At 28.9% G+C, this 22478-nt stretch overlaps 1 protein-coding gene across 1 annotated transcript; it reads right to left on the bottom strand.

Moving 5' to 3' along the window:
- LOC111293796 (Transcription elongation factor (TFIIS) family protein) lies at nucleotides 1-4206 on the bottom strand. The gene is made up of 9 exons (XM_022886750.2): nucleotides 2938-4206; nucleotides 2777-2845; nucleotides 2586-2668; nucleotides 1831-1883; nucleotides 1592-1740; nucleotides 1433-1460; nucleotides 967-1280; nucleotides 801-891; nucleotides 1-564 (listed from the first exon to the last, which is right to left on the bottom strand). The coding sequence occupies exons 1-9, from the start codon at nucleotides 3412-3414 to the stop codon at nucleotides 440-442; spliced, it is 1389 nt and encodes a 462-aa protein (XP_022742485.1). The 5' UTR covers nucleotides 3415-4206; the 3' UTR covers nucleotides 1-439.
- Between the last annotated feature and the right edge of the window lie 18272 nt (nucleotides 4207-22478).

Genomic DNA, 22478 nt, shown 5'->3' with positions numbered 1-22478 from the left:
TGATCAGAATCATCATTTCATTAAAAAGAACTTATTCCAAGTAAATTCAGGTGTCCGGTAAAAGAATGCTGCGATGTCAATCAAATGGATGGGTCAAAAACCAGGGTTCTATACAGATATAGTATTGATTCAAGAATTCAGTCTCCAGTTGTGTGACTTACCCATCCAATAATTCCTATCTAAGAAGTAAAAGATAAGTTCCTATACCTCAAAGTTACAAAATGTAGGAGGACAAGACTCAAAAGTTTGTTTCTATCTACTTTGAGAATGTCCCACTGTAGCTTTGTAGCATGATCATCGCTGAAAAGAATTCTTATTATAGATTGCTGAAGTGGCTCAGGTTGCTGTGCACCAGTTTGTTCTTGCTATTCTTCCACCCAATTTGCAAAATGGAAGAAACTTGTAAGGCTATCTACATCAGTCTTCCAGTCCAGAGGGACTATCTCCTTCCATTTACCCAGTGCCGATTATGGTTCCCGGGTTTCAAATATGGGTTTTTGTAGCCAGACCCTTGCTTAGGGAGGTCATGCAATTCCATGACCTGGATCGTCCGCTTCCTCTTGGCTGTTAAACACAGAAAACACCATCAGAGTAGTTTTTGGTAGCTTGATGCAACCATAATTGAGTGGGAAATTTTAATTAAATTTTGGGGCAATATCAAAATTTGACATTAACTCAAACATAAAATAGTTCCTTGGCAACCTAGTACTTCATTAGCACTTTGAAAATATTAGGTTTAAAACAAATTTTGAATCATATAATAGACGATTCATACAGAATTTAGCAGGGAAAAGATATACCATTCTCAGCCTGTTGATATCGCTCTTGAAGCTTCCTTTTCGTGGCCTCAAGCTTTCGCTGGACGGCTAATTCATCTGAAGTCTTGAATTTCTGATTAAAAAAGAGCAGTGCTCAGAAAAAAGTTTGAAGGTGCATGTTCAAAGTACAAAGAGATCCTTCACTTACATCTTGTTGGCTGCTGAGTGGCTTCTTGGGGACAGCCATCTTATCTGATTTCTGCAGCAACTTTGATTCATTGTTGACCTTTTGCTCCATATTATATTTTGGAGGTCTCCCAGAGCCAATATTTGTGCTTGAGGGCTTGTTATTAGGCTTTGCAACAGGTTCTTGTCTCTTTATTTGTTGACTCTTGTCATCCTTGGTGCGCAGATTTGCTTCGCTTGAAGTCTGCTGTTTCTGTTTTGAAAATTTTTGGTTCTCCTGCGAAGGTTTTCTTCCGTTATCCCTGCTCTTGATGAATTCCCCACTGCTTCGAGGATCTGAAACAACATTCCCCGATCATAATCATGAATCTAAGAAGTGGGGAATTCAAATAGAGAGCCAAATGGAAAAAGCTCTGGGGAATTCAAATAGATAGCCAAATGGAAAAAGCTATCTAATAGAAACATTAGAGATGGCAAATTCAACTCACTTCCATCATCATCCATGCCGTCAAAAAACTTCACATAATGCAGCACCAGTGACAAGGGAAAAAAATTTCCAATCAGTCACAAGCATAATAACAAGAACAAATTCTTTTACAAATGAGCATGAAAAAGAAGAAATGAAAAAAGATAAAAAAAAAAGAGACCTGTGAGAGCTCCATTGATGTCGGTTGAGTAGCAAAGAAAGCTCCAATATCTAAAGGAGGAGATGGAAGCCCTTCTTCTTCTTCTTCTTCTTCTTCTTCTACTTCTTCTTCATCAACAACAGATGGATTCACAGATTCTGGAGTACCCTCTTCATTCACAAATTCACAAATAAATCAAAAACTGAAAAGAAGCAATGCCAATTTCCATTAATTATCAAATATGTAAACGAGGTTCTTACCAGCAATAGCCTTTGTAGCACTAACCCACTCATCCACCAATTCCTTCCACCCACTGCAACCCACAAAATTGGGTGAAAACGTGCATCTATAAATGTCTAGACAATATAAAATAATAGAATGTACTGCCACAACAAAAGCTATTAATATTCTTAGGTCAAAGAAGTAAACAACTCTAGCATCATCTAAGGCTTCAAAGATGTGTTCAGTAAGCCATCAATCATTTTTAAAAGGAATGCAGAGTTTTCCAATATCAGTATGCTTGTAGTACAACTGAAACCAGTCAAGAAGAGCACAACCATCTATCTATACAAATCATGCAGTTCAGTAATTACTATATTAACAGATTGAAGGGGCAAAACAACACATAATCAGCATTGTCGTACTAACAACTAAGAAGAAACTAAAGTAGGCTGTTCTTGGGGTAAAGTTGATCTTTGCAATAAAAAACTAACAACTATACTAATGGAAAATATGGAGTGAGCAAAAATCAATATATTCTAACAATTTCACACTTAACACCCGATCTATGATTGTCAATTATGAATCTGAGCTCATGGAATACATGCATTACAGAATCAAGTACTTTTGCTTCATAATCTGTAGAGACAGTCAATCTTGCAAAGCCCTTAAGGATATATAAAAGACAGGTAACAATACATACCTGTAAAGCTCAACAAGCACATGTTATTCATGTTCATCACACAACATAATCAAACATTCAATTTCAGTAAAGGCACAGGAAATAAACTCATACTCGATGAGAGTTTGAGCGAGATGACGAATCTCTTTTGATGAATGCTTTCTGACACGATTAACAGCCTTTCCAATCCCAGTTGTCTGAAAAGAAAAAACAAAACAAATTACCAATTCAAGCATTAATATGAGTAGAGTAACAAAATGGAAATTACCAACTCAAAAGAGTGGAAAAGTTTTCAATCAGAGGACCTTGAGGATATCCACGGTCAAAGCCATTAATTGAAGTCTCCTCAATGATTCAAACAATACAGAATCAGGCTGCAAGAAACATAAAAAAAAAAAACTGTCCCTCAAAAATTATCCTTGAAACAAATCCAAAAAAGCAATAAGTTGAAATCCTCCAAACAAACCTCATCTTGACTATTGTGAAGAATCTCTTTGATCCTGAACACTTCCCCAACAATCATAGACTCTTCTTCAATTTCATCAGTCAAAGCCTCAGCCTCTCCATAGCTATAATTACTAGCAATTTGATTCATCAAAGGATCATCTCTGCTACCATTAGCCTTGCTCTCTTTGCTACCACCTGCCTCGAAAAACTCACATCCATCTTCTTCATCAGTTTCTCTTTTAAAACTAGCCCGGCAGCCTTCACCGTTTTCATCTTCATATTCAGGGAGCACCAACTCGACACGGTCGCAACCAGAACAGCGAGTGAATTTACAAGTAAAGAGTTTCTCAGCAATCTGATCTCTACGTAATCTGAACTCTTTAGGACAATCCAAAGCTGCCACCGTAATTGCATGATCGATTACATCAAATATGTCTAAATTTGCTGTCCGGAAATAATCCCTCCACTGCTCTAATGCCGAACGTTTCATCGCCATCTTTTTTTTTCCCCTTATTTGCCAAAACAAAACCAAAAATTCAATCCAATTCAGATCAAAAGAATCGGATTCCAACAGAAATCGATATTTCTCATAGAGGATCAAAATCAAGGCCTCGAAACTATTAATTCAATATTGTTGGCTTTTCCTTTTTCTTTTTTTTTTTTGTGGGTGTTTTTAAAAGTTCTGGTATTCTGATGATGATGGGGAGGATTGAATGGATTACGTCAAAGATAGGACTTGAGGATACCAACAAAAAAAATCAAGATAGGCAGAAACAAAAGTTGGGTTGTTAGTGTTTTTCTCAGATTCCTGTTAAAAAAAATAACTTTCCTAGAAAATACCAAGAATTTTCTCGAGAAGGAAACTAAACTATAAAGGAAACTAGGAAAAACCCCTCTAAAAAAAAGATAAACAAAAAGAAAAAAATCACCAACTGCCAGACAGACAATAAAAAAACACCTGGGTTTTCTTTTTTTGATTTCCCAACTAATACTAGGTGCTGCAAACGAGCTGAGATTTTTGATTTCCTAAAACCACTGTCTCTCTGCCCTTCAAATTTTACAATATTCAATTTCGTACTGTTTGGTAAAAGTGGATATTTTTATTTTTATTTTTATTTAGATCTTGATTATACTTTACTTTTGGCTTTTGCCAATGTCAGACTCGATCGGTCAAAACATCTAGAGAGAGAAATTGAAAAAAAGGAAAACTTTTTGGATAGGAGTGAGATAGAGAGAGAGATTGTGTTTTCTATCTCACCCATTCGTCTTTCCTTTATTTGATAGATATGGAGAGAAAATAAAGAAATCAAAAGGTAAATAAATAACATAGTGGATATAAAAAAGAAAACAATAAAAGTTTATTTTTTTGGTTGAGCATTCGATCCATCTAATTTTAAAAATTAAATTAATTGTCTTGTTAAAAAATTATAAAAACTATCTATGAATTAGTTCAATCAATTTGATAAAATATCAAATTTTTTATAATTTCTTGCCATTAATTTTAAATAATAATTCTATAACAATTTTGATCAAATAAAGTCACATTACAATTTTACCATTAATGTAATATTTATAATTCTTAAAAGTATATCGATTTGATTATTAAATATTCTTTAAAATATTTTTGTAAAAAAATCAATTAAATTTTTATTAATTAAATTATATTCTTCAAACGATCATTATCAAAACCAAACGAATGGAAAGGACATCGGTGACTTTTAATCACCCTTGTCGGCAGCATGTGAATACGAGTATATCTACCTGTCTAGGTGGCAAAATACCCAATTTTGCTTGTATATATTGTACATTCTTTAACTAAAACTGTCAATTAACAATAACCAATAATAATATTCTATATCACACCAAATATAGTAATATCATTAGAATTTTATATAAATTTTTTATTATCCAATAAAAATAGTAATTTATATCATAGAAAAATTTTTAAGGTCTTTATTATTCATAATTTCTCCATTTATTATTGTTGTAAGAGAGGTTTTCTTTTTCTTTTTTTAAAGTTAGTTGAGTAATTGAGCATGACTCAGTTTTGAGTGAGTTACAGCTTTCTTTGGAAACGTGTCGTGTTCGGTAACAGTCTGGTTGGGTCATGGATATTAGGACATTATTAAGACCGCTGAGTCATCCCCTTTCTTTTGCTCAAAAACACGGCGACTTGTTCTTCAACACTCACATGGCTGTGACTAAACGGTTCCTGTAATATTTTACGCCACTTGAATTTTATGCAACATGTGGCAATTCACGTGTGGTAGCACCGAGCAGGAATAAAAAGGATGTCCCGTTTAGAAGTTAAAACGCCCTCTACCAAACGCCGAGCACCGATTAACGATGCGTTTAAGTAGTGTCGAAGAGGGGTGTTTTGGTAAAAGAGAATAAGCTTATCAGGTTTTTTTTTTTTTTTTTTTAAGAAGCTTTTATTTGCATTCCTATTTTTTTATATATCAATTTTTTATTTAAAAAATATTTTATAAAAAATTACTTAATTAACTTTTGATAAATTATATTTTAATCTTTTCGTTTACTCATTTCTACTTCAATAGCATATTTTCAAATATATATATTCAATAACATATAAAACTTATCAAATATGTAAATTTGAAAACATACGAAACTTATTAAATATTTATATTCAATAACATATGAAATTTACTGTATATGTAATTTGGAGATATATGAAATTTATCGAATATGCATATCTGATAATATAAAATTAATTTTGGATATATATTTTCGAAAATATACAACATATACATAAAATAAAATTACAAAATTAGTATATTTTTAAAAATATAACCCAAATTTTAGGATTATTTGCTCATAAATAACTAAATAAACATGCCAATCATTAAATTTTGTTAAAATTTAACAGATATCTATTCAACATAAAAAAATAAATGTATTAGAAAAAATTATACGCATATAAATACAAGTATATAATTTATAAAGTCCTAATTGCTAAGCCTTTTTGTTTGTAAATATACACGTTGAAGATGGGTTAGAGGAGAGAAAAAGGGCAATTCTATAGATGTTGGAGATGGAGAACAGGTGAGTAGTGCTTCTAACGATGTTAGAGGTGGAGATCGAGCCAACGATGCTATAATAGATGCTGGAAGGAGGAAGCGGGAGAGGATGCTAGTGTAAATGCAGGCAGTGGAAGGTGAAGTGTTAATGCTCGAGGGCGAATTAGTGGTGGTCGAGAAAGTGCAGTGCCAAATGGTCTCAAAGATAATGGTGGTCTGGAGTGTCGGATGGCTCCGAAAATGGTGAATGATTTATTAATGTAGGGGATTTAAAAGGCTAAGGTGATAGTCAAGGAGTTTTAAATTGATTGGCAACTGGTGTAGACTAACTAGTAAACTGAATCTAATATCCCAGACAATATGGACCATACATTCAAAAATGTTCCTCTCCATATGTCCACTATATGATCTAAGCCATTGACATAATATTATCAATAAGTGATAGTGCCATCGAGATGTGTTATAAAATTTTAACAAGATAATTACTATTGACAACATATAATTGATAATAATATTAGTAATAACAAATAAATTGATGACTTACAATTTTACTTCTAGGCTCTTTATCATTGGTAGAGAATGAAATTGGGATTTTTGTTTCGGATTATGAATGTGCCAATGTGAAATTGATGTATACCAAGCATTATAATCCAATAAACACTTTGATTGGTGTTTGTTATCATCTCTCTTGATCCTTTCTGAGTAGGACATACATATCCCATCTTTCCCAATAGTGGTCCAAAAAGTAATATGCAACTTGGTATATGATGGACGATGAATTTTGCTCGGTTCAAAAATGGGCCAGAAAGATTGGAGAAGTGGTTTGTACATAATTAAATTGTCACCTTCTCTAGATGATATGGCTCTATAATAGCCTTACACTTCATATATTGTAAAAAAGATATCTCAAATAATGGGTGTTATTATCGTTGTCCCACATAAGGCTCCTAACACACTTAAGATAGGAGTAAATCATCTAGTTGCTCCTATAATCGTTACAATGGATTGGTATATGCACAAGACTTCCACCATCGAACACAAGGTTGAACATCAAAATATTCCATGTTAGTTATTAGACCAGTGTATAAAGTGATCATAAATTCATGTCTATATCAAATACATGAAAAATCATTAATCACATGTTCATTTGCATTAAATAAAAGACATAATTAATACACAAAATCATATAACTATTCTTTTACACATATATGAAGAAATGTAATATAACCAGTAATTTGATTAACGTCAGCACTGCTCGTTATACCAAGCTTTTTATATAAGTATGTCAGATAAGTTGCACCCAAGTGTATTTATCGAAGGTATTGAGGTTGCTTAAAAGAGTTAAGTGCGCTACTGATACTTTATCCTCACTTTTGTTAATAAATAGCATACATCCTAAACAATGGAGTAAAAAACCCAAGTAGCACACTTTACGTATTGATCAAGAGTTGCATTTGCAATATCTTTAAATGTATCATGAACCACTGCAGCATGATTGATGGGCCATAACTAACTTTGGTCACATTGGTTGCCTCAGCCTCTAACACTTTAAGCAACCACACTAACATTTCATTTGCCTTATCAATTATCACACACTAAAATGATACTTTGCCCTTATAATGGCTATATGGAGAATTACGAATACAATGTGATGGTTATCTCATTTAATGATAAGTGAAAAATGTTCATCTTAGACTAACACCTTTCATAGAATGCTGATATTATCTTATTATCAGCTAAATGATAGGGCATAATATTAATGGCGCCAACCCAAATTGAACTATGTTGGCATGGATACGTTGTCATGAACCATTTAAAAGCTAGTGCTGTAACTTTGGACTATGGTTGATTGGTTTTAGCAAGTCTTGCTCCTATAACAACAACAAAAAATAAAAACTAGTTATTAACTTTACAAATATTAAGCAACAATAACAAAGTATAAACACAATCGTGATTGAATTTATTACTTAACCATTCCATATATTTATTATAATAGAAGACTTGAAACTATTAAAGATAAAAGTATCTATCAATTTTTAAAGAAAAAGCTTAGCTAGTTTATCAACATCATTTCCATCTCTATCATTACGCTGTTGGATGGGAATCACTTTCTTAAGAACAATATCATCCTTTAGGGATCTAACAATAGCTCATCTACATGTTTTTTGACTTGTCATCTCCTCTTCGAGATAGTTGGATGCCTCTGAATATTGGCTGCAACATATCCCTCACTTTTACCAATGCCACATCATTTCATTTGTGCCATATTTATTGTCACATAAAATAAAATAAATACTCAATCATTTTATTCAAACAAATTCAACAATTCAATAATTTTACATAGAATAATATATAGTTTAAGGCTTAGGATTTAGGATTTATAGTTTAGAGTTTAATGTTTGGGATTTAGACTTTAGTGTATAGGATTTAGGGTTTAGGGTTTAGTGTTTGGGATTAGGGATTTAGATTTAAGTTTAGTGTTTTAGGATTTGGAGTTTGGGTTTTAGTGTTTGGGATTAGGGATTTGGGTTTAAGTTTAGTGTTTTAGGTTTATAGTTTAAGGTTTAGGATTAAGTGTTTAGGGTTTGTGATTTGTGGTTTGTGGCTTGGGAATTGATAGGTTTCTAGATTTGTATTTTTGATAGTTTTTAAAAGTTTTCAAATTTGTATTTTTTTAAATTTTTACAAATTTTCTAAAATGCAAGTATGGAATATTTTTAGATTCTGAAAATGTAAATACAAAATTCACAATTTCACATCCAATAACTCATTTTAAAATTCAATTTATTCAAATTTAACCAAAATTTAATCTCTAATTAAAGCTAGATGACTTGGTTAATTTCAAAACTTAAATTTTTAGGATGATTTTTGGAGTAAGGGTTTAAGGGGTTAGATTGAACCGGAAATGGATATGGAAATGGGTATAAAAAGTGTTGGAGGAAATAAAAAAATATGATTAGAGAGTGCAATGAGTGAAAAATGGTTTTTAAATTTTAAATTTAGGGTGTAAATAATAATTAGGTGTGAAGAGTAATTTTGAAATGTCAATAAAAGCTCTCTTCTTTTTTACTAAGAAGGAATGATGGTTTTGACTTTGTGATTTGACTTTTGAATTCAAGGCTGAAAAACTTTTCCACATTCAACTTTTCAAAAAAGCTTCAGAGAATACTTAGCAATAAGAGTTTTTCATTTTCTTTTTTTTTTACTTAAACATACATTTTTATTACTCAAATGCTTTTTTTTTTTTTTTTTTTTTTATGAAACGTATATACATTTTTTGTTCCTATGATATTTTAAACATTCTCATACAACTTGGTTAAAAAAATTTCAAAGGCCCGTTATAAATAATGGAAATGTGTATCACATGAAAAATGTTTTTTTTTTCCTACATGAAAAATGTTTTACGTCTTTAGTTAATACAATAGACAGTACTCATTCTTACACTTTGACTTTTATTGAACAAATTTTGCTAAAATAACAAAAAAAATCTTAAATTTTATCATATTTTTTGACAAATTTTAATATTTTTATTATATTTAAATAAATTTTTAATTTTTAATTTATACTCAAATAAATCCTTATTACAAACTAAAAATTAACTTCTGTTGCAGTCAACTAACTAAAATTTTTTGTTCATTTAGAAGCTCACGTGACTTGATAAAGTAGACAAACATTGAAAGTAGAAAAAAATATTTTTAATTGGTTCGATGACTCAGATAAAACTTAAAATTATTAAAAAAACTTTATTGAAAAATAATTTTTGAAGAAATAACTTTTTTCAATTTTTTGGACCACGTCAATTTTCATGCAGACAAAAAAAAAAAATCGATTGCAGTTTGACTGTAATAAAAAGTAATTTTTTTGCTTAAAATAAAAATTTATTTGAATAAAATAAAAAATAAAAAATTCATTTTGGTATAATAAAAGTATAAAAAATTATTTAAATAAAAAAATTTAAAAATTCATTTAATATTTTAGCTAACAAAATTTTCAACTTTTGACTTCTTTTTAATGAAAATTATCATCGATTAAATATTTTTTATATCGTATTAAATATTGGTGTTTGATTTACATAAAATTTAAAAAAAATATTTTTTTGAGTTCTAGACTTTTTTTAAAAAATCCATGTCAACGCAGGAATTGAAAGATAAGGTGCAATAGTTTCAGAATTAAGTTTCATTGGTTAGTATTTTTAAAAAATAGATAAAAGCATGTTAAATGGACAGGGAATAAGTAGAATTGAAAAAGTTGAGTCAAATTTAAATACTTATTCAATCCTTCTCAATTAATAACCTAAATTATTATTGACTTAAATCCAATTTACTTAAATTTAAATTGATTTGAATTTAAGTTTATACACATCCAAATCGATTCTAATTCAAATAATCAGAAATAATTTAAAAATAAATTAAATATAATTTTATTTTTTAAAACTATTAATGTAACTAAAAACAATAAATATAACATAAATTATTAATATATTAAAATTAATAATTTTAAACTATCTTTTACTTTCTAAAACTATTAATGTAATTAAAAATAATAAATATAACATAAATTATTAATATATTAAAATTAATAATTTTAAACTATCTTTTACTTTCTAAAACTATTAATGTAATTAAAAATAATAAATATAACATAAATTATTTATATATTAAAATTAATAATTTTAAATTATCTTTTTAATCTCTTTACTATTATTTTTCTTAATTATATTTAAAAAAATTAAAAATCGTTTCCTTATTTTTTTTACTTAAACAATATATAAACAATAATTAAATAGATAAAAATAACTTTACAAAACAAAAAAGGCCTTAAATTTTTTAAAAAAGTTATTGTTAGGAGTTTAGATCTACGAAAATGGAGAGAGTTTTTGGAAAATTTTTTCAAAGAAAGCGAAAAAGGATGTTAGAAAAAAGTTTTGTGTTTGAAATTTTGGGCTGAAAAAGAGATCAGCTAATGGCGGCACAAATGATTGGAGAAGGCAGTTGAAAATCCTAGTGAGAGAAGGTTTGAAGGTAAAGAGAGGAAAATGAAAGAAGGAATAGGAAAAGAATAAAAAAAAAAGGGAAAGAAAAAGAAAGAAGGAAGAGAAATGGGTTGTTCTTGGGCCAGCCCTAGCCTGCCTTGTACCAAGGAGTTGTAGGGTTTGACTTGGCATGTCTTGCACCAAGAGAAGTGGCTGAAATTTGAGACTAACCTGTCGTCAGTAAGTGACAGTCGGTAATGGTGACTGGTGAAGGGAGTAATGAAGGTAGCAGGCCGAAATCTGGGTTTGATGGTGGTCGATTATTTTGAGAGTTTATCATAAAGAGTTATATTTTAGAGAGAGAAGGAAATTTTAGACGAAAAATGAAGAGTGACAAAATAAAATAAAAAAAAACAATGACGGTCGGTAAGGTGACGGTGAAAGGAGCGTAGTTTGTATTGTTTGCATCTTATGATATGCATTAATTACAAAGGTAAATATGAAACTTTGAATACGAAATTTTAAAAAAGTTAAGAGTGTAGTTCTTAAATAGTTTTTAAGTGAAATTTTTTTTTTTAATTTGTCAAAATATTGAAATGTTTAAAAAAATTTTCAATACATAAGATTTTTGTTTATGCTTTAAATGAAAAATAATTTATTTTTTAAAAATATAAAATAATAAAAAATAAAATAAAATAGATAAATAAATTATTTTTAACTATCACAAGTAAGTTAAAAAAATTATTTTTAAATATTAGAATTAAAATCATTTTAATCAAAGCTAAATGTATAATATATAATTAACTGGAACGTAATTGACCCGACGATTGTGATTTTACTTGTTGACAATTGTTTATTATGTGACTTGCATGTCATGGAAATTTAGGTCAAATAGTGCTTTTTTATTTCACACAGTTTGACTAAAGGTTATAAATACCAAATTCGTGATTTTTTTCTTTCATAAAGTCTTGAATTTTTTTTTCTTACAAGTAACCAAGATACCAAAAAACACCGCCTTGACTTCCACCGCCTTTTGTCACCGAAGTTATTCACAATCAACTTTGAAACTTTCCTTTGTTAAGAAAACCCAAAGAGAGTGTTTGAAATGTGGTAGTTAATCTAAAAGATATAGTGATTTATATTCGATAATTATATTATTTTGTTTGATAATAATTTAAAAAGTTTATATGATAATGATATTAAATCATTAGAGTAATAAAATTATTATTTTTTAGAATGATTTAATTCTTATTTTAAAGGATTATAAAATTTTATTATCATGAAAAAATAATTTTTAATATTATTTTTGATTAATTTATTCTGACAAAAAATTTAATAATATCATCCTAATTATAATTTAAGATTAATAATAATTTATAGTATTACACTAAATATGATACTTTAAGATCATTGATGATCAAATCACTTTAATGATCGTATCATAATAGTGATTAAATCACTGATCATTGAGATAATATTAAAAATGATATCAAATATTACAAAAAAAAAATAAAAAATCTTCAACTCCCTCAAATCATAAGTCCAAAAAATAACTCTTTGTAAAATTATGATATTTGCCAACGAATTGATTTTTATCATTGTATTTTTTCTAGATTTTTTTAAACTTTTGAATATTTTTATTTTTTATTATTATATTTAAATTCTTAACAATAGGATGAAACATATGAATTCATATGGTGTATGTTTTTAGATTATTTTTATTTTGATAAAAAGGTAAAATTATTATTTTAAAATATTAAAAATGTATCAAATCATTAATTCTTTCTGGATTTTTTTCAAATAAAGTTGTAGATAAAAGATTATAGCAAAAGATTTTATTTTTTCATTGTGAGGATTAGGATTATGAGGTTTAGTACTAGGGGTTTAAGGTGGTTTAAGAGAAAATTGTACATACAAGCTTGATTTGAAAAAAAATCAAATTTATTTTGATTATTGTCGAATTGAGTTTGAATTATCGAGTGAGTCGAATTTGAATAATCTAATGCTTGGTTTGAGTCGCTTGTAAGCTTAAGCAAGTTTTTTTAATATATTTTTAATATTTATTAATAATATATGATTTTATCCTTAATATATATATACACACCTAAAAAGCCTTAAATCACTCATTTTCAACCTATTTACTTTCCCCTTTTCATGGCTACCCTTTTGCTCGCTCTTTCTCTTTTAGACTAAACTCATAGTATTATCATAATATATAGATCTGTGAGTTTATCGCTAAACATAATTTAAGGAGTTGTCATAAATATTTTTTGTTTAGGTGCGATTAGTCACCTAATTGAATCTATCATATCTTAAAGTTGAGTCCCAAATTTGATTTAGGTATTTTAAAAGGTAAATTCATGTTTATGAAACCAAGACTAAGTTTGCAGAGTACTATTACGTGCAGAGAAGGTGATAACACCCTTACAACGCCTATCACAAGATGGCACCGGTTTGATCTAATGTTATTCAAAGCCTTAAAATTTCTTACCAAATAATTAGTTATAAAAAATTATGCTTAAAATTACTCCAATATGTTAGTAATAATTTTAAGATAATTCCCTCACCTTGGGAGTATTCAAAAAGACTATTTGTCATATTTTGAAAAAGCTTCGTCATCAGATTAATTTAATTTTCAAAGGAGAAACTTTCATCTATGATAAGTGGCATTTTTAGTGAGAATCTTGCTATTAAAAATCTTTTCTAAATTCTCCAATATGTTGGTAAAATTTAGAAAGTATTTCTCACCTAAAAATTTACATAATAATTGTTATTTTGCAACGCTTTCAGTAATTCCATCATCAAAGATTTAAAATTGATTTTTATAAAATCTTTTTATTTTCAGAAATATATTAATAAGATTTTTTGCTAAAAATTATCCTCCAATATATTGGTAGGATTTTATAAAAATTATTTTTTTTTTTAAAACTTAATTTAAAAAAAAAATCATAAAGTTTCCCAATCTGTTGATAAAACCTTATTTTAAAAAGATCATAAGCTCTTTAGTATATTGGTAAGACTTTTTGAAAACTATTTTCTTTTGTTTATCTTGAAATTTAATTTTTATGAAAAATTCATAAGGTTTTTCAATATGTTGGTAAAACCTTATATTTTAGATTTTTTTTAAAAAAATCACAAAGCTTCTAATATGTTAGTAAGATTTTATTTTTGTTTTTCTTTAAATTTTATTTTTTTAAAATTATTATTTTTTATTTAAAAGCCTTTTAATATATTGGTAAAACTTTTAATCTATTAAAAGAATAAATAAAACTAAAAAAAAAACTAAATAAATTGTTTTAGCTAAATGGCTTAGAAACTGGCTCGGCTAAAAAAAAGATTAGCTTGATTGTAGCTCATGTTTTGGTTTAATGGGTCAGCAGGTAACAGTTCAAAATTGAAAGTTGGAGTGGGTCATGACCGAATCGGGTCATCCATAGAGTAGTGCGTGGATCCCAAAGCGAGTTGAAGCTAAAAATAAATCCTCTTCTCTTGTCACTAAAGTAATAGCATTTTAACCTCATATTTGAACCCATAGTTGACTTTTTTTTCAAGTTTGAGACTTCTTTTTATATTGTCTTTCTTTGTCCAAAACTTCATTTTCAAATTTCTTCAAAGCCCTCAACTGTGCCACTGTTTCACCTAGAAACTGTTCTTCACCACTTTGGGCCACCGTCGATCGTCAGCCTTGGTTAGTCACCGCCATTCACCTTTATTAATCACTAATCAAACACAAGCAATAGCCCCTTTTAAAATCTTTACTTCATCTCTTTCCTTTTTATCTTTGTTTTGGCTTTATTCAATAGCCCAAAAACCATCGAATAACCCAAATCAACCATCTTTTTGCCTTCTTTGCTGAACTAGATTTTCAAGAAACCCTTTTGCAATAGCCTAAATCAGCTTTCTTCCTTTCCCCTAACAATACCAAACCCAAATTGACACCTTAAAGTACAATTCCCTTCATAAATTTTTTTTCCTTTTTTATTATTTGTGTTTGATTGTCTATGGTTTTTTTGCTTGGCTTTGGTTTGCTTTATGATTGTTTATGCTAGTGAATTGATTTTCTTGTTTCAATTTGAATTTTAGTTGGATTTTCTATGTTTGTAGGTTGCTGATGATTGTGTAATAGATTTATTTTGGGGTTGGGTTTTCTAGCTAGAGTTAATTTTTTGGGTAATCTATTTGGGTTTATTGTTTTTGTGTTAATAATTATTTACTGGGTTTAGGCTATGGATTTGGTTTTGGAAGCTCCACTGAAAACTTTGCCTAAAACTACCTTTGTGATGATTTTTCTTCTTGTTGATTCCTATCTGTGCATGGCTTTGAATTGCTGATGGTTGATTTTGATGATTGTTTCATTTGATTGCTTGATGCTTCTTACTTTCTATGTCTTGCATAACCAAAAATTTCACAAGCCTAAATTTTCTTAGAACAAATTCCTTCCCTTTGATCTCAGTTCTGTGGTGTTTTTATAGGGATTTTGTTTCAAAATATGAAAATTCTTAATTGAAAAGAGTTTCAATTTCATTTTCAGTTCAAGATCAACTTTGATTCCAATCAAAATTTTTGTAATTTGATAGAACTCTAATCCTAAACCAATTCGGTTTTGCCCAAACTTCTTTTTTTTTAGATAATAATAACTTTAAACTAAATACAATACCAAAAAAAAAAAAATCAAAACCTAATTTTAAAATGTGAATTGACCTCAAACAAAATTGGGTATCTACAGCTACCCCTGTTTATGCATTTTCTGTGAAATAAGAATTGTACAAAGATATAAACACCAATTATAAAAAAAATCTAGAGATTCTCATATACAATAAAGATTTACAATTAAAGTAGATGGGCATAGATTGAAGTACTATTATGGAAGAGAAGTTGATGGAGTAATAAAAATAATTTATTATCAAGATTGATTCTCTTAAGATCATAGTCTAAGCTTTTAACTTTAAAAAAATGCTTCTTGGGAGGTAACTCAAGTTTTATCTTTCATGTTACCTTTTTTTATGCATGGTTGTGTATATATGTGTTTGTATGTTGTTTTCTTGTACATAATTGAGTTTCATAGTTTGTATATAGTTGTTTTTGTGTTCATTTAATTTTTGAACATATTGATGTAGTCTCTTTGTATAGTTGTTTTTTTTTTTGTTGTAGGTTGAATAAGAGCTTAAAATGGAAACACTAGTTTGGCCAAAGCTACATAGGAGATTTGGCCACCATGCCTCCATGTTGATAGGAGAGTTTTCTAGTCTTTCTCTTTTGTGCTTTATTGCTTGATGTTTACATATTAAAGACAATGTGTTCTTTAAGTTTGGGGGTATTAAGAGAACTTTTTAAAATTTTTTACAAAATTTTTTAAATTTTCCTTTATTTTTGCTTTGAAATTGAGCTTAAACTTAGAGAATTCTTGAATATGTTATTCATTTGTGAGTGATGCTTTAAACATTGAAATGCATTTTTTATTATAGTATTAATATGCAGGCATGAGATTATTTTTGCATTGGTTTTTAGAGTTATACTTCATAATTCTAAAATTTTTTTTGATCATATCTTAAGGCAAAATATTAAAGGACACATAATTAGAGAAATGATATAGAACATCTTTGGATCGATTGACCCTTTTGAGCAATCCTTGATATAATATTTAAATAATCACCAAATTTGAGTCTTATGATGCATTTTCTTTGTTTTAAAACCACATATTACAAGTCTATAATCTTATTTTGTATATATCCTAATTTTTTGGTCCTTTGCCATATATGCATTAGGATATTTATGGAGCTATGCATTATTAGGGAGGAAATGTGAAGCTTTAAAAAAGAATTGAAAATTTACAAATAATTAATTAATTGAAAAAAAATCAAGCTAGCTTGCAAAAGAAAAAAAAGAAAAAGAGTTGTGAAAAACAAAAACAAAAACAAAAAAAAAAAAACCCATAAGAACAACAAAAACAATAAAATAGTGAAAAAATAAAAAAAAAGAAAAAAAATATGGATACAATCAAAATTTAGAGGTTGATTCTTTAGTCAAGCTTACCTTTCTACCTTGAGAGCTCAATGATGAATGGTCCTAGATATGCGATACATTGTTAGGGTACTTGAGCCTAAATGACTTTTTTGTACCTTAATCGTAGCCTTACATTACAAGCTTACTAAAGTCTTAAATGATCTCTGGTCATGTGTTGATCTACATTAGAAGAGAGAGATATGATAAGCAAACTTATGAAACATGAACATACTTTATTGATGATTGTTATTAATGTCTCATAAGTTGCATAACATTACTAGTTTCATTCAAAAATATGTGAAAAAATGTTGCTTGCTGGTGGAACCTTAGTTAGAATGATTTCAACCTAGGTAGATTCTTGTACAATAGCACTCTTTCATAATTTTAGTTTAGTTATATTTACCGATCAATCCATGAAGCTATAATGTTGAATGAAGTATTAGAAGTATAATTTGATTTTTGCCAAATCATGTTTTGTTTGAGAACAAGCAAAAGTTCAAGTTTAAGGGTTTGATTGCATTAAAAATTTTAGCTTTTTAGCGCTTAATTTTAGTGCAATTTGGCTATTATTATAGCTTATTTTTTAGCATCTCTTAACAAAAATACTTATAAAATCATAATTATCTTATGTGTAGGTGCAAGTGAAGAAGCTGAAGAATTTTGAACATAAAATGAAAGATTTTGGGGCTAATGGCTTCATTAGTGTCATTTGGTCACAATGATTTTAGAGAGTTTTTTTAAAACTCTTCTTGCTTGAATTTTTTTTGTTTTATTCTCTTAATTTTTTTTTTAGTAAGACTTGTGATAGAAACATTCATTAAGTGTGAATTTTTTTTAAAGAAAACAAAAATATATAATAAATAGTAATAAAAATGAGTAGATTTGGCACAAAAAAAAGCATGTAATTGGTTGATGAAGTGCTTAGGAGGGAGTCCACGTCAGCAAAAGAGTCAAGCACCAAAAAGGAAATCAACCCAGCCATGCAACACAAGATCAACCCAGACATGCGTATCAGTGCTAATGCCCTAGCAGAAAAAAATTCAAGTGGTTAAGCTGCAAGTGTGCACCATCCAAATTTTTTTAACATTTAAAGTCCCTCCCCTCTGGCTATAAATAAGAGAGAGGGCTGGTCTTAGAGAGGAGTTAGTAGTAAAAATTTTCAATTCTATTCTTTTGTATCTTTTTTCTGTATTTTTTTACATTGTCCTAGCTCTCAAACATTTACTCTCTAGTTTTTTTAAGTGAAACTTGCTGTCAGTAATATGTTTTAGTGTATTTTCTTCAGATCTCTTCAAATATTGCAATGAAATTTGATGATTCAAACAGCTTTTATTTCTAAGCAGATTAACTCTATTTACTTTTCTATTTGTCTATGAAATTGATTAGGTAGATATACAGTAAATTTTTACATTAAATCTATAGCAACTTTTGTTAGATTTCATTTTTATAGGTTGCTAAGCTACAAATCATCAACATTTATGGATTTTAGAGTGAAACTTGAAGCATAGGTTAAAGGTTAACAGGTTCGATTGTAGCAGCAGCTGGTTCTAGGCGTGATCACCGTTATTGTGGATTTGCTTTCTTCAAAGAGACTTGTTTGCCTTCTTTCCTCTTTAGATTCATAGCTTTTTGATTTAGTTAATGATTCTTGATTGAGTTTTTTAGGTTTTACTTGATTTAGATGCTATTTGAAGCTAAAAAACTTTATATTGGAGCATGTTAGTAACTTATTTCGTATTCATTTTGCTAAGTTGATTGTGCATGTGATTTTTGCTCTTTTCTTATGCATTCTCATGAAACATTTGTTTGTATTGATATTAACAATGTTGTTGAAGAGTTCTTATTACATTTCATGATGATTTGCTAAAGTTTTGTGTTTAAAAAAACTTCATGCAAAGTAGTGCATGGCGAAACAGTGATTGGTGGAGTTCAGGTTAAAGTTTCTTGTGTTTATACATTTCGGTTCTATTTTTCTTCATTTCCTTGATCTTTTAATCTTCATTAGAGATAGGTTTCTTTGCTAGCATAGGGATTTCATGTACCAAATATGCATGTTGCATTTTCAATCACTATTACATGCATTCATTACATGCATTAAATTGAATTACTTCCTTTGTTCTGTTTTGAAATTGATTTTTTTCTACTATTTATTGGAGCTAGTTAATACATTTTACTGCATTGAATAAGCCTTTTTTTTTTCCATATAAAGTACAAGTAAAGTTAAGATCATATATACATTTGATGAATTTAGATTGAGTTGGTTTTGATAGTAAAGTCGTTCATATGAAGATGCATTCATTGTGTTGTTACATTCTTGCATGTGAATATTTCTTTCAATGAACTTCTCCATATAAGTCAGCAATTAGTTTTTCATATAGGAGTTGTTTAATTTTAATGTTTCATCAATAGACAACCAATCCAATTTTTATTGTAGGTGTTAGTTTATAAAATACATTAGATTTCAATTCCTAGATTTTCATTTTTTTTAGAAGTTTAGGTACTATTTTTATAGAATTTTGGTTTTAGAATTTTAAGTACTCTTTTCATGTGAACATACCATTGTCCTTCACATTCGATTTTTAATTTTGTATTCCATTACATGTTTTTGCATTTTATTTCTTAATTTTAATTCATATTTTCTTTTAAGACTTATTTCTTGATTTGATTCTGCATCGTTAATCTTATATGACTATATTTTGTTTACTTCTTTCTTTTTCATAGATAATGACTGACCAAACCAACTTTAGACAGGGAATAAGGATCATTGATACTTAGGTTAGGTATTTTCTTTAGCCAATCATCGAGGTATCGATACTCAGACTTTATTGTCTTTATTATTACTTGACAGCCTGTGTGGTTGTCAGATTTTCCTAATCAATGTTGCAAACCATTAGTGGTAGGAGAAACTTTATGGAAAAAAAGGATGAAGTTGAAGGGATTAAACAAGATTCCTTCTCAGTTTACCAATCCTTACGTAATTAACTTTTTTAAATTAAATTGATCTTTATATTAAATTTAACATGAATGAGGTGAATTTAACAAGTTTCTTAAAGGACAAATAGTGCATCTTTTTAAAGAACAAATACTGGTACAACTAAAAGCAAAACCAGAGGAAAACTAGTCACTACTGTTGCTGTTAGAATTGAGTTACATTCACGTACTGTAAGAAGAAGGGGTACTGATAGAAGTTTAAAAAGAAGAGCTACTGGTCAATTCAAGATTTTAGCATAAGTTCAAAAAAATGTCTTACCAAAAGAAGAAGAACGTTTGGTATTGGTAGTAGAGATAAAGCATCTAGTATTGGTTGTGAATCTACAGGAAATGTTGGATAAAGAGATGCTAGAAATGTTAGCAAAGGAAAAGGTGATGCTAGGGCCAAAGTTGCTCCAATCAAAGAAAAGGGTACGAGTAATACCTTAATATGTGCTGGTGGTCAAGTTGCTAATTCTCAAGCATCTGACAATCACAATGTTGATAGACAAACAACCAACAATCGACAAACTCACTATAAAGTAACTAGTAGCCAAGGTGTTTGGCTAAAATCTAAAAAAGGCTCATACATGTTATTTGACTTGTCTTTCTTAGAAACTGATGTGATGTATAGGCCTTTCATTTTTCTATTTGGTCAAACACTATTTGTGCATTTTGTGATGATCTTTTAAGCTAGTGACATTTTTTGTTCAATAGTGATGGCATAGTTGATGGCCTTATTTTCTTCAATAGAATGGCCATATTTAGTTCAATAGGGATGCTAATTTTTAAGACTATATTTTACATTATACTTTTATAAATGGATGCTGTAGTTCTTATAATTTTGTTCTCTAGCAACTTTAAAAATTATCCAACTTGGTTGAAAATAGCATAATGCCAATTTGTAAGATAAGAAATTTAGTAAGAAATGCCATTTCACAGCTCGTTTCACAAAAGGCAAGCATTCATTTAATAGTTAAATAACAAGTTCACATAGACATTTCATCAAACACTAAGTAGTACCACATACTACACCCTAATAACCATTACAATCTTGTATACAACTAAACCATACCATGCATCCTACCCACAACAAACTTAGAATAAATTACTAACATCAATTCATCAATTTAAGAAAATCAAGACTTAAGCTTCTTCAAGCTAAATGATCACACAAAATCAAAATCAACAACACCATAACACTACCATAAACTAAAGCAACTACCCTTTTTTTTTTTTTTTTTGCATTGCATCTAAACCTGTTGTTGCTCTAATTGTAACTCTATTACATGAGATTCAACTGATTTATTCCTAATTTTATACTGCTTATTTCGAGTTTCAACAAGAACTTCATTCAATTTTAGATTCTTTTGTTCTGTTTCTAATAGTTGTCATCACGAATGCAACTTTATTACTGAGCATATTATCAATGCTTCAACTAATTCTTTCCTTGAATTTGATCTCGAAATCTCATCTATCATTTTTGTCATTATTTCTTTTAATTTTAGTATCACTTTCTTACAATTTTCACATGGCATCTCATCAACCCACTAAAAAAATTCATATTTTTGTACTCTCTGTAGATGCAAAAACCATAAGATTAAACATTTTTTCTACCTAAAAGCTATATCGACAATTAACAAAACCTTACCTTAAATTTTCTTCAACCATAAAAATTTTGCCCACAGTTACCACTTATTCTAAAAGTTTGTATTGGAGATTCTACACCAAAATAGCATATTTTGACACCATTCAATCCTTTACTTTCTACAAATTATAAAGAATCTATATGGACAGATTCACATAATTTTTCAAAGTAATACAGTAGGAAGAGAAAAAAATATGGAGGAAATGAACATAGAAGACATTAATTAAGGAACGAACAAGAAATAAAGACTTGCTGTGACTATTTTTTTAACTGCTTTCAATAGGTGATAATGAAATAATGGCACAAGATACTTATCTTTCACGTTTTAAAACATAAAAACACTTTACCCTTCCTTAAAGTATGGTATGATTTTTCAAACTTATTAATTAATGTGTTTAAATTACTTAGATTATCTAGATTCTAGACCTAAGTATTTCAAATGTCTATCCCGAGATGAATAAGTGTTAATTTAATTTGTACCTAGATCCACCGAACTTTATTTCCAATATTTTAGCATGTGATTAAAGCCTGACAGTGTCAATCCTTTTGTGTATAGTACATTATTTCATTTTCTATTGTTAAACAAAAGTGAATGAAAAATAGACAAAGGAATATTACCTGCCATCTATAATGTTTGAGTCGCATTTGAAAGTTCCCAACCAAAAAAAAAAAATATCTATTTAAAGAATAGGTCACATTTGTACTTCAACAGTTAGGATAATTGCCATCTGAGCAATAGATCCGGGTTCAACTCCCGACAAACGCAAATAAAATTCAACTTTATTTAACTGTAAGCAGTTCTTACATAATAAAACTTACAAGAAAAAGTATAATATGTTCGAAGCGATATAGTCATGTACATGTACTATATGTTTGCTTTTAACATATTTTTTATTGGATACTAAGAAATATTTTTAGTTTTTCGACCA

This window comes from Durio zibethinus, chromosome 14, assembly GCF_047325235.1.
Source record: "Durio zibethinus cultivar Kanyao isolate XHJ-2024 chromosome 14, ASM4732523v1, whole genome shotgun sequence".
Taxonomy (NCBI): domain Eukaryota; kingdom Viridiplantae; phylum Streptophyta; class Magnoliopsida; order Malvales; family Malvaceae; genus Durio; species Durio zibethinus.
This window is presented reverse-complemented; position numbering and strand designations above follow the sequence as displayed.

Coding starts and splice junctions, on each gene's coding strand:
- LOC111293796 (XM_022886750.2), bottom strand. CDS start 3,414: ATGGCGATGAAACGTTCGGCATTAGAGCAGTGGAGGGATTATTTCCGG. Junction 2,669..2,776: donor TGACCGTGGATATCCTCAAG/GTCCTCTGATTG, acceptor TTTTCTTTTCAG/ACAACTGGGATTGGAAAGGC. Junction 1,741..1,830: donor TGCTACAAAGGCTATTGCTG/GTAAGAACCTCG, acceptor TTGTGAATGAAG/AGGGTACTCCAGAATCTGTG.